This window comes from Neoarius graeffei, chromosome 13, assembly GCF_027579695.1.
Source record: "Neoarius graeffei isolate fNeoGra1 chromosome 13, fNeoGra1.pri, whole genome shotgun sequence".
In the NCBI taxonomy this organism is placed as follows: Eukaryota; Metazoa; Chordata; class Actinopteri; order Siluriformes; family Ariidae; genus Neoarius; species Neoarius graeffei.
In genome coordinates this window covers 37,403,817-37,416,603 of record NC_083581.1, presented here as the reverse complement: position 1 = coordinate 37,416,603, position 12,787 = coordinate 37,403,817, and the positions used below count along the sequence as shown (strand labels likewise).

General features: G+C 41.9%; 1 protein-coding gene across 1 annotated transcript in view; it reads left to right on the top strand.

The window, feature by feature from the left end:
* Positions 1-12,787, top strand: part of fyco1a (FYVE and coiled-coil domain autophagy adaptor 1a) — a 103,746-nt gene that overhangs the window by 44,649 nt on the left and 46,310 nt on the right. Inside the window, exons 11-13 of the mRNA XM_060937664.1 lie at positions 2,764-2,931; positions 11,483-11,635; positions 12,197-12,432. Coding sequence (XP_060793647.1) covers positions 2,764-2,931; positions 11,483-11,635; positions 12,197-12,432 — 557 coding nt within the window. The remainder of the gene's footprint in view (positions 1-2,763; positions 2,932-11,482; positions 11,636-12,196; positions 12,433-12,787) is intronic.

Sequence of the window (12,787 nt, the reverse complement as noted above, 5' to 3'; positions counted from 1 at the left end):
CGTTCACGCAATGCATTGTGGGATATAAATTTGAAACAGGAGAGAAAAATGGACACAAATGAAACGTGAAAGACCGACTACAGTAACGGAAAGCGAGAAGAAAAGACGTTATGTTGCGAAGGAAAGGAAACGCAGGACCAAACTAATAAATGTTGGCGAGCACCTCGGTGTGATCAGCTGTTTGTTTAGCGACAGAATGATGTAACTGTCAGTGCACGGTCAAGGTAAACCTGTAGATGGCAGTAATGCAACACTGTGGATGCCAGCTGCCGTAAAACCCAAAAGAAGAAGATAAAGTGCACATGGACTTCTTCTGTCTGCTTGACTTCGCAAAGCGAGCAGTTTTATGCACACTATTTGCTCGGGAATCCCCTCAAATTAAATAACTTCCCAGCCGCAGAATGGCCCGGGGGGGTTAGATATTACAAAAATAATTGTATGACCAAATTTCAGAGGGAACTAAATTTCACTGATTTTATGAAATCGTAAGGCCGTCTACTTTTAACATGGTGTTTTGTTTTTCTCTTGTCCAAAAGTCAGCTGTGTGATGTCATGTTCTGTCCTATATCATTGTCTCAGTGATGATATATCTCTCATCAAAAAATTCCCGTGCAGGGATTGGCCAAGGATGGCTCACGTGGCATAAAATAGTTCCATCACTGATTCAGCAATGTGTCTCGTGACATCCAAAAAAAAAAGGATATGGTGCGAGTCAGTAATGGTATATCCTGGATATACCATGAACTGACATCACGATTTCAAGACCGACTCGAGTCACAGCGGTGTGTGTAGATCTACATATCATGATCATGCCTAGCGAGGCAGATGATTGCATGGTACATTGCAGATGTGCAGGTCGAAGGTCGCTCCGATGTAAACAACAAACATGGCTGCCTCCAGTGAGTTTACGCCAAGATTCAATCTTAAAACTTTTAGTTTGTAATTATTTGATGAGGGATATAAATCAAATATACCCTACACTGAGAAGCGCCAGGAAGTATGGATTCTCTTCAGGGCTGCGCCACTCGCAAAATAGCACTATGCCAGTCTCCTCAGAGAATCCATAATTTCAATGGGTGCCTCTCCTGTGCATGGTGTACAACCCCGATTCCAAAAAAGTTGGGACAAAGTACAAATTGTAAATAAAAATGGAATGCAATGATATGGAAATTTCAAAATTCCATATTTTATTCAGAATAGAACATAGATGACGTATCAAATGTTTAAACTGAGAAAATGTATCATTTAAAGAGAAAAATTAGGTGATTTTTAAATTTCATGACAACAACACATCTCAAAGTTGGGACAAGGCCATGTTTACCACTGTGAGACATCCCCTTTTCTCTTTACAACAGTCTGTAAACGTCTGGGGACTGAGGAGACAAGTTGCTCAAGTTTAGGGATAGGAATGTTCACCCATTCTTGTCTAATGCAGGATTCTAGTTGCTCGACTGTCTTAGGTCTTTTTTGTCGTATCTTCCGTTTTATGATGCACCAAATGTTTTCTATGGGTGAAAGATCTGGACTGCAGGCTGGCCAGTTCAGTACCCGGACCCTTCTTCTACGCAGCCATGATGCGGTAATTGATGCAGTATGTGGTTTGGCATTGTCATGTTGGAAAATGCAAGGTCTTCCCTGAAAGAGACGTCGTCTGGATGGGAGCATATGTTGCTCTAGAACCTGGATATACCTTTCAGCATTGATGGTGTCTTTCCAGATGTGTAAGCTGCCCATGCCACACGCACTAATGCAACCCCATACCATCAGAGATGCAGGCTTCTGAACTGAGCGCTGATAACAACTCGGGTCATCCTTCTCTTCTTTAGTCCGAATGACACGGCGTCCCTGATTTCCATAAAGAACTTCAAATTTTGATTCGTCTGACCACAGAACAGTTTTCCACTTTGCCACAGTCCATTTTAAATGAGCCTTGGCCCAGAGAAGACGTCTGCGCTTCTGGATCGTGTTTAGATACGGCTTCTTCTTTGAACTATAGAGTTTTAGCTGGCAACGGCGGATGGCACGGTGAATTGTGTTCACAGATAATGTTCTCTGGAAATATTCCTGAGCCCATTTTGTGATTTCCAATACAGAAGCATGCCTGTATGTGATGCAGTGCCATCTAAGGGCCCGAAGATCACGGGCCCCCAGTATGGTTTTCCGGCCTTGACCCTTACGCACAGAGATTCTTCCAGATTCTCTGAATCTTTTGATGATATTATGCACTGTAGATGATGATATGTTCAAACTCTTTGCAATTTTACACTGTCGAACTCCTTTCTGATATTGCTCCACTATTTGTCGGCGCAGAATTAGGGGGATTGGTGATCCTCTTCCCATCTTTACTTCTGAGAGCCGCTGCCACTCCAAGATGCTCTTTTTATACCCAGTCATGTTAATGACCTATTGCCAGTTGACCTAATGAGTTGCAATTTGGTCCTCCAGCTGTTCCTTTTTTGTACCTTTAACTTTTCCAGCCTCTTATTGCCCCTGTCCCAACTTTTTTGAGATGTGTTGCTGTCATGAAATTTCAAATGAGCCAATATTTGGCATGAAATTTCAAAATGTCTCACTTTCGACATTTGATATGTTGTCTATGTTCTATTGTGAATACAATATCAGTTTTTGAGATTTGTAAATTATTGCATTCCGTTTTTATTTACAATTTTTGTACTTTGTCCCAACTTTTTTGGAATCGGGGCTATATAATTTCCCTTTGTGTTTCTTCTCTTCCTCCTCTCTTTTCGCATGTTCTTGGTCCAGTTCGCAGGAGGCTCTGGCACTCGTGCAGACGGAGCGAGATGAGCTGAAGGAGAAGATGGAGAAGGTTCTGTTTGATGCTCAAGCTGAGCAAATCAAAATGGCTGCCGAGATCGAAGACCTCGGCCACACCAAGACCACGCTGGAGGAGCGACTCATCGAGCTCATCAGGTAAGTTCAACATGCTTTCTTTCTCTCTCTCTCTCTCTCTCTCTCTCTCTCTCTTCATGCTATTTCTTCTCTCTTTCTTTTTGGCTGAAGCCTATAGAGACACCTGTCTGTGTGAGTATGTTTAACCAAGTTCGAGCGTGTTTAAGAACGTAATTAGCGATTTCACAGTTGCGTTGGTGCGCCGCAACCTGAGTTCACAATGCAATCCTCCGCGGCCAAGTGGTCTACAGCAGGAGTTCTCAACCTTTTCTACTTTAAGGCCCACCTATTCATACTTGTAACGAGTCGGGCCCATTAAAAAAGATCCCCAATTATCATGGCTCATCTATTCTATTAGAATCTAATAATCTACTATAAAGTGTATTAATGGGATGCAACCTCACTCCCTGTTACAGATGGGAGCCCAGGAATTAAATAAATGCAATAAAAATAAACTGTTTTTAATTGTAGGTATTGTATTTAAAACTGTATGATTGTGCCAGAAGCCAAAACCATGCATGCAGAGCATTCTCACTCAAAAGGGATTAATGATCCAAAAGTGGAGTCTGGTCCATTAACACAAGAACTTTTATTGCCATGTTTGTGTTCAGCAAACAAGCAAGTTATTAAAGGGGAACTGAAGGCAAATTTTTTATTCTCAAAATTCTATTTATCTCATTTTATTAACATAGGAATGCATTTTTGATCGCTATTTTGTCGCTGCCATAGCAAGTATTGAGTGTTTGAAATATGCTCTGTAATATCAGTCCATATGTCAAAGCAATGGCCGTAAACGAGATTCGTTGAGACCTGTGCGAGACATTGTAGGACGGAAGTAAAACGTACAGCGGAAATCAAAATGACCGACATCTGCCAACGTTGTCAAAAGACGTGCGCGCCCTCTTTCGAATGCTGACGTAATCAAGCCGGAAGTTTTGTTCGTTTTGATAGCAATCAGGAAAGTTTGAAAAAAGTCGGCAGTAATCGTCATTTAAACTCGTTTTTGTGCAATATTTCGTTTGGAAAACAGTTTTCAAAATGGCGGCACTGACACCTGGCTGACACGTCACGTTTCGAAGTCTCGCACAAGTCTCGTGAAGATCGCGTGGATAAGCGACGCCTACCGTGGACCAAACGAACTAAATTCAACACGGCTAAAAACCGAATAGGCCGATAAGTAGAATATTTAATTGCAATTAGTTGCCAATACGAGTCACGATATAAGGTTACTAAACCCGAAAACGTAATTGAATAACACGTTAATTAAGAAATAAAGCAAGTTTAAATATGTTCTCCTTTAAAACCAAGAAGTACACTCAAAAGAGGTGGATATAGAAACCACTCAATGGGATTAGATCCTTATACACTAACAAAGAAGGATTTTTCCTATGAGTTGGAAAATTATCCATCTTTCGAGTTCCCTGATATCTCAAACTACGTAGTGCTTCAGACGTCGTTCTACACGGACACACAGATGAAAACCTGGAAGAGCAGAGCATGGAGGGGTACAACTTTTTATATGTGGCTGGGTTAAAGATCTGGGGATCAGAACACTGCAAGATAGACAGATCTAAGTGCAGGAAGAGTGTTTATTAACAGGCATGATTATTTAAGTCAAGTTTCTTTTTAGAGCACTTTTAACAATAGACATTGTCGCAAAGCCGCTTTACAGAGAATTAAAGACTTTTTAAACATGAGCTAATTTTATGCCTAATTTATCTCCGATGAGCAAGCCTGTGGCGACGGTGGCAAGGAAAAGCTCCCTCAGATAACCTGAGGAAGAAACCTCGAGAGGAACCAGACTCGAAAGGGAACCCGTCCTCATCTGGGTGATAACAGATAACGTGATTATAAATAACTCACTTCTATAACAGTGTCCTATAGAGTCATAAAGTCTAACTGTGAAACCAGGAAATTCATTATAGTTTTAACATGAAGTCTGTTTTGTTGAAGTTATAAACTGTTCATTGACGGAGACTTGAGTGCAAAACTATTCATGACAACCGCAGTCCTAAAGTTAGCAAGTTAACTGTCGTCCTCAGCCATAGATGCATTACTGCCAGTGTCCATAATGACTTGGCAAAGCCTCTGTGAAAACAGCGTCCGTATCTGATTGCGCTCAAATCAATATCCGGTGTTTTCCATAACAGCTGGATTCCAAGCGCGTGCACAACGTGCTCCGTGTGTGCACGGCTGCTCGAGCTGCACCAGGCTAAAGCACGCAAAGGCGTGACAGTCAAGTGTTCACCTACTGTGTGACCACAACTTTTAGCTCACATGTATATCGCCATCAAAATGCCTCATTTTCATCGATAACCCATCGCAAAGCATCGCGAGCTGTAGTGTGACCGTAGCTTAATGAGGCGGATGTGACGTCAGACGCAGCCCAGCAATCGTATCCTATACCGAGTAAAAATGAGCTTCAACTTGGAAAACAATTCTCAGCCTGCTTGGTGGCGCTTCACCAGTGGTTGAGAAACACTCGTATAGAGTACTGTCCGGGAAAAGAACAGATTTTGCAACATCGGTTCAAATCCTGGCATCAACGTATTTCTGAGTGGGCTATTTTTTTCTATTCTTGTACCGTAGCTTCTATCTCCCAATCACATAAAGGCTGAGCTCAGACCTGCACAGGTGTCTGGTATCTGTCTGTCTTTCTTTTCTTTGCGTCTTTACAGTATATGGCCAAACGTATGTGGATACCTGACCATGCAGTCTGCTGTATTAATGTAGTGTGTAAAGCAGGGGCACAGATAGGATTTTTGAACTGGGGGGGACTGAGCTGTCAGCAAATGATTCCATTTTGTGTAAATGCATATATATATATATATATATATATATATATATATATATATATATATATATATATATATATAATTAGGGTGCATCAGTTGCCCCCTAAAAATGAAAAGTTCCTCCGATCATGATGCATTTTTTATGTTCCTTTTGGTAAGAAAACACACTGGGTGAAATATTTTGACAAAATTCAAAAGTTTAATGGTGGCACCAGGAGCTCAAAGTTATGGAAAAAGCTGCTATTTTATGACTTTTATGACAAAATTTCGATCACTTTTCATGAAACATTATGGCACCTTATAGAGTATACCAGATATCTTAGATACACATTTTTAGTACATATTCTAAATATATTATCAAGCACAGTTTGAGTTTTAGCTGTTCATTGAATCATTGTTCAACTACTTTTAAACAATACAAATGTATTATGAATCACATTAATGCTTCTCAATCCCTTGCAAAGGTTCTTAACATGATCTCTGGGCCACAAGAAATCAATAAATGGAGTCCAACATTGTGATTCAAACCTTACGCGAAAACATAAAATAAGCGTTTTTTGGCAAAAAATGAACCTCATGGTGCCACCATTAGACTTTTGAATATGGTCAAAAAATTTTACAGGATGTCTTTATTGGTGAAAAGGAACACCCAAACAAAAATGCGTCAGATTTTATGAAAGTGAGGGCAACTGATGCACCCTAATAAATATATACATATATATATTAGTGCTGTCAAGCGATTAAAATATTTAATCGCGATTAATGTCGCGACTGTCATAGTTAACTCGCGATTAATCACAATTTAATCGCACATTTTTGTCACATGAAAAACCATCGTAATTCTCTTATCAGCATAAAAAAGTGAACGGGCTTGCTCACCATTCGAACTACGGGGGTACACGGGGGATCCGAGATCCCCTGAAACAGACATGAGATCCCTTGAAAACATGATTTGGGAAATGTTGGGGGGTCTCTAAAATATTGGCAAAATGATGTTTATTGACATAGCAATCGTGTGTAACGGGAAGCATTTGCATATCCGAAGTGAGCGCGCGATGGAGAGCCGCGCTCTGAGACAAGCACAAGCACACACACACACACACACCCCCAAGGGAAAATAAGGGACCCCCCGAAAATATCGGCATAGTTCGAACACTGGTTGTACCAATGTTTTTTTTTTTTTTTTTATTGCAGAGCATAACACGTCTTGTCACAGCCACTGCAAAGTGGGTCTGGAGCCGCCGATGGGAAAACGAAAAACTTAAGCCGAGCACCGTGGCGCTTCGGGGGAGGGCAGAGGTCTCTGGCTGTGCGGGGCGTGGCATCATGTCACAGAGCGTTAATCTCGCGATAAAAAAAATTATCGCCGTTAAAATTGAGTCAAGTTAACGCGTTAATAACGCGACATTTTTGACAGCACTAATATATATATATATATATATATACTGGGTGCGATTTGCTGGGGGGGATGGTGGGGATCATCCCCCCCCTCTGGTTTTTATCTCTGCTGAAAAAAAATCCTCGGGGACAACCCCGTCAATAAAACAAACAAACCAAAAAAAAAGTTGACATGACAGGCATGTTGTGACACAGTTTTCTATGGTCTACATTGCACTCACTTTCAAAATGACCCGAAGTGGCAGCTTTGATGTTCACGAACGTCCCCAGCAAATAGATACATTGTAGATAATAACAATATCCAGAGTGTGAACGTGGATTTAGCGCCATGAATCACATCCTTACTGATGAGCGCAACAGAATGAATGTGTATCCACACTGACAGCCTTCTTTTCCTCGCTGTCAATGGGCCAGACGTGCGTTCCTTCCCTGCTGAGAAATTCGCAGAAATGTGGATTAAAGAAGAGCGAAACGCGGCGGATAGCGCACCGACGGGAAAGCAGAAAAGGCCACATGAACTGCGCCATCAGAGCAAACTGTTCATTTAGTATTCATGTATTTCAGTGATTTTCGAGTCACTGTCCATTTAATCCGGAGGGAGAGAAACATCACAGCAACGCGACAAGCAATGCGAATTTTGTTGTGTGTTAGTGTTCGTGTATTTAGTCAGAGAGATAGGAAGATGTGTTCGTTTTCATTTAGTGTTATTTATTTGATATCATCGGATGTTATTGAGCTGTTAGCCTATTGTTACCTTAATTTTGTGACGTTTCATGATTAAAAAAAACCAAACCATCCCCCCTTCTGGTTTTTTGACAAATCGCACCCTGTGTGTGTGTGTGTGTATATATATATATATATATATATATATATATTAGTGCTGTCAAACGATTAAAATATTTAATCGCGATTAATGTCGCGACGGTCATAGTTAACTCGCGATTAATCGCAATTTAATCGCACATTTTTGTCACATGAAAAAACATTGTAATTCTCTTATCAGCATAAAGTGAATGGGCTTGCTTTGTACCAATGTTTTTTTATTTTATTGCAGAGCATAACACGTCTTGTCACAGCCACTGCAGAGTCGGGCTGGAGCCGCCAATGGGAAAACGAAACCTAAGCCGAGCACCGTGGCTCTTCGTCCCGCGCTGGTTCTTTGGGGGGAGGGCAGAGGACTCTGGCTGTGCGGGGCGTGGCATTACAGTCTAGCTGCTATCGTTTTTCTAAGCAAAGTCTCTGTTCCAAGTTCCTGGCAGTTTCAAAAGCTTATGAAAAACCTACATCATGTCACAGAGCGTTAATCTCGCGATCAAAAAATTATCGCCGTTAAAATTGAGTCAAGTTAACGCGTTAATAACGCAACATTTTTGACAGCACTAATATATCATCTCTCTCTCTGATATATATATACACACACTGAAGCTTCAGTATACATTAGAATTGTGAGTTTTCTAACTGAATTAACAATGGTAGACAAAGGCCTACCTGGTCAACACTAGCCATACATGATCAAATTGTTATTTGTCTGGTATGTTAATCACTCTCCAAAACTTCATGTCTTCTGCATGTTTTATTTAAACATTTGCTGATCTCAGCAGGATGAAGAATCTCATCACAGAAACTTTAACTATAACTTCTAACAGAAAGGGAATGTCCAAAAATTAATAACAAAATAAAATTGAAATGATTCACACTCGTACCTTCATGTAAATGATTAGAAACATAAAATGTGTATGAAAACAGAAGTATAAACACTTGAACAACAGAGTCACACAAATAAAAATAAAAAGTATTTTTTCCAATAAACAAAATTGATAGAAAAAAAAAATTTCCCTCTGCAGCCAAACAAATTTACCGTCTAGAAGCAGACTCAATAGGTCCCAAAAACATCTCTCCGCTGCTTCCCAGTTTAAAAACTGGGACATCATGGAACATGCGATTTGAAAAAAATGGCCAGTTAATGAAATGAAACGAAAACCCCAACGTTTATGCTGGGAGATGCTGGATTTCAATGCTTTTCTGACTTCAAACTTCCAACTTACAAGTACAACTGAATGCACCATTAGTCGTAGCAGAAACACCGCTGCTATCAAATGGATGAGCTGTGCAGTGTTATTAACCGAGAATTACGTGGAAAATTGAACACCTTGCTTTCCCAACTCTGCAAGGATCTGCTCCAGCCTTTCCCCTTCTTGAATCGGTGTAATGTGGATTGATCACAGACAAGGCTACTGCTGCTGCCATTTCAACTTTGTGCTGCAGCGTAAGTTAGTCTAATTAACGGAACATTAATCCTCACTTTTTCTACCTATGTTTGGCGCCTTACGTAAGGACGGTGGGGGGGGGCAGATAGGGGTCAGTATAAATCTGGGGGGGGGGACATGTCCCCCCCGTCCCCAGTGCCATCTGCGCCCTTGGTGTAAAGTCATTATGGCATCGCTAACAAACATTGTCCGCTATAGTGTGTGTGTGGGATTATGACATGTCTAACATGGACTGTCCACTGTGGTGTGTGTGTGTGCCATTGTGACATCTCTGACAAACACTGTCCACTGGGGAGGGGGAGAGAGAGCGTGTGTGTGTGTGTGAGATTTATGATATGTCTAACATGTACTGTCCACTGTGGTGTGTGTGTGTGCCATTGTGACATCTCTGACAAACACTGTCCACTGGGGAGGGGGAGAGAGAGCGTGTGTGTGTGTGTGTGTGTGAGATTTATGATATGTCTAACATGTACTGTCCACTGTGGTGTGTGTGTGTGTGTGTGCGCGCGCACGCCATTGTGACATCTCTGACAAACACTGTCCACTGGGGAGGGGGAGAGGGAGTGTGTGTGTGTGTGTGAGAGAGATTTATGACATGTCTAACATGTACTGTCCACTGTGGTGTGTGTGTGTGTGTGCGCGCGCACGCCATTGTGACATCTCTGACAAACACTGTCCACTGGGGAGGGGGAGAGAGAGCGTGTGTGTGTGTGTGTGTGTGTGTGTGTGTGTGTGTGTGTGTGTGTGTGTGTGAGAGAGATTTATGACATGTCTAACATGTACTGTCCACTGTGGTGTGTGTGCGCGCCATTGTGACATCTCTAACAAACACTGTCCACTGGGGAGGGGGAGAGAGAGAGAGTGTGTGTGTGTGTGTGTAAGAGATTTATGACATCTCTAACATGTACTGTCCACTGTAGTGTGTGTGTGTGTGTGTGTGTGTGTGTCATTGTGACATCTCTAACAAACTGCCACTAGAGAGAGAGACAGTGTGTGTGTGTGTGTGTGTGTGTGTGTGTGTGTGCGTGTGTGTGCGTGTGATTTATGACATCTCAAACATGTACTGTCCACTGTAGTGTGTGTGTGTGTGTGTGTATATGTCATTGTGACATGTCTTTTGTGTGTCGTCGTAACAGGCCGGTTTTCTAATTCTGCACTGATAAGAAGCTTCATATCGCGCTCGTTCCTTGACCCAACACTTGGGTGTGTTCCGTGGTTATTTATTTATTTATTAGTAAGCCCTGTAAAAAAACTATTTGAGACAAAGCAGAATAATCAGAATGACACCAGGGGAGGGAAAACGTGAAGAATTCTTCAATCACCAACATTTCTCTTCTTAAAATGGCATTAGAGGACACGGCAATCCCACGGTGTTCTGTAATCAGTGCACGCTGTGTGTGTGTATGTGAGAAAGAGAGAGAGAGTATATCTTAACTTTTTTTTTTTTTTTGCATTAAGCCATTTTGAGGTTCTTTGGAAATGATCCAGCATGTGCTTACAGCAGTTTTATTCACACACACACACACACACACACACACACACACACAGAGAGGGGGGGAGGAGGATGGCCGCATGAGAGAGAACAGATAAATGGAAAAGTTGAACTGTGTGATACATATTCTTACCTTTCTGTTTAACTTGCATTTATTCATTCAGGTGATGTCCTTTCTTTCTTCATGAATGAATGAATGACTGAACTTGTATATTTATAATAGAGAGCAGTGCTGCTCCTGCTCTTTGAGAAATAAATGAAGTCGTAGGTTCTGTACTGGAGCACAGCTAAATCAATGTGTCTGCACACAGCTCTGAGTGTGTGTGGAGTTTATCAAGAATAAAATATCTTGGGACTAAAATTTAAAGGTGGGATGGATGGATGGATGGATGGATGGATGGATGGATGGTTTAACGTGAAGCTTGAAATAAACTTCAATTTGATTGGCTTAAAGTCGAGTGTATTGAACGGATATGAGATTGTTGAGTAGTGTTTGGATGATGGTTGTATTTCTGCTCTCCGCTCAATGCTCGAGTGTGTTCTCGGGGTGTGAAATTTCAGCACTGCGCCAGCTGTGTATCATCTGTTCTCTTCCTTCTCCTCGTCCGTGTCTCATGCAGAGAGAAGGACATTCTGTGGCAGAAGTCTGATGCTCTGGAGTTTGAGCAGAAGCAGAGGGCCGAGGAGCAGTGGTGGTTAGTGGACCGAGAGGCTACACGCTGTCTGAGCTGCAACAGCCAGTTCACATGGTGGCTCCGTAAGCATCACTGCAGGTAGAGCCCTCACCCCCCCCCCCCACACACACACACAGAGCATCCATTCGGATCCATGCATCCTTTCATCCATCAAGCCATCTAACCATCCATTCATACAGCCATCTATTCATATATTCGTCCTTCAATTCATTCATCCATCCCCTCATCTCTTCACTCATCAATCCTTCCATCCATGCATGTGTCCTTCTTCCTTCCTTCCATCAACCAGTCTATGCATTTTCTTCCTTCTGTCCATCCATCCATCCATCCTGCATTTTGTTTCTTCCTTCCTGCCTGACTTTCATCTGTCCATCAATCTTTCTTTCTTTGCAAATTTACAGGTTTGTACCGGTAATCATTTGCAGGAAAGTGTAAAAGAAATATGAGAAAAGTCTATAATAATGTTCAGAGCTGTAGATAAATGAGCGATGATGAATGTAATAAAGTGAACATCCAGAAATCCTCGTGTCTGCAGATAATTAATACGCTGTAAATATTATTTATCGTTTAGTAGCTTACTGCTCACTGTGTGGTTGACAGTAATCCTTTATCTGCTCTGTGTGTGTGTGTGTGTGTTAGGTTGTGTGGGCGGATCTTCTGCTACTACTGCAGTAATAACTTTGTGAATACGAGGTTCGGGGGGAAGAAGGAGCGCTGTTGCAGAGAGTGTTACACACAGCACAGCGTCGTGGTGGAGAGATTCACCCGCTCCGAAATCAGCAGCCCTGCTCACACACCTGCAGCAGACACACACACGGCCAGTGCACCACCATCTCCTCCTGCACCCCCGTACATACCTACACCCAGAATTACAGGTACACACATGCACTCACACACTCACACGGACAAACCTGATTTAAAACAAATCTCTCTGCAAATCTCTTTTTGTGTGTGTGTGTGCGCGCGCGCACTGACATTTGTAGCTTCAGTTAAAAGCTTCACTTCAGGACAAAAGCTTCTTCACGCAGCAGGAGAGGTTCATCCTGATAATCTCTGAGTGAGAGCGCAGAGCAGCTCTGCGTTCAGTTCTAGTCTTTTCACACTCTCATCACTGTTTCATTCTACACTAAAACCGTTTACTCCCATCACCTACGCGTTTTAGTTTGTTTTATTCCTCTTGAGTCTTATATAACTGACTGAACTCAAGTATAAAATATGAGTCAGAGGACT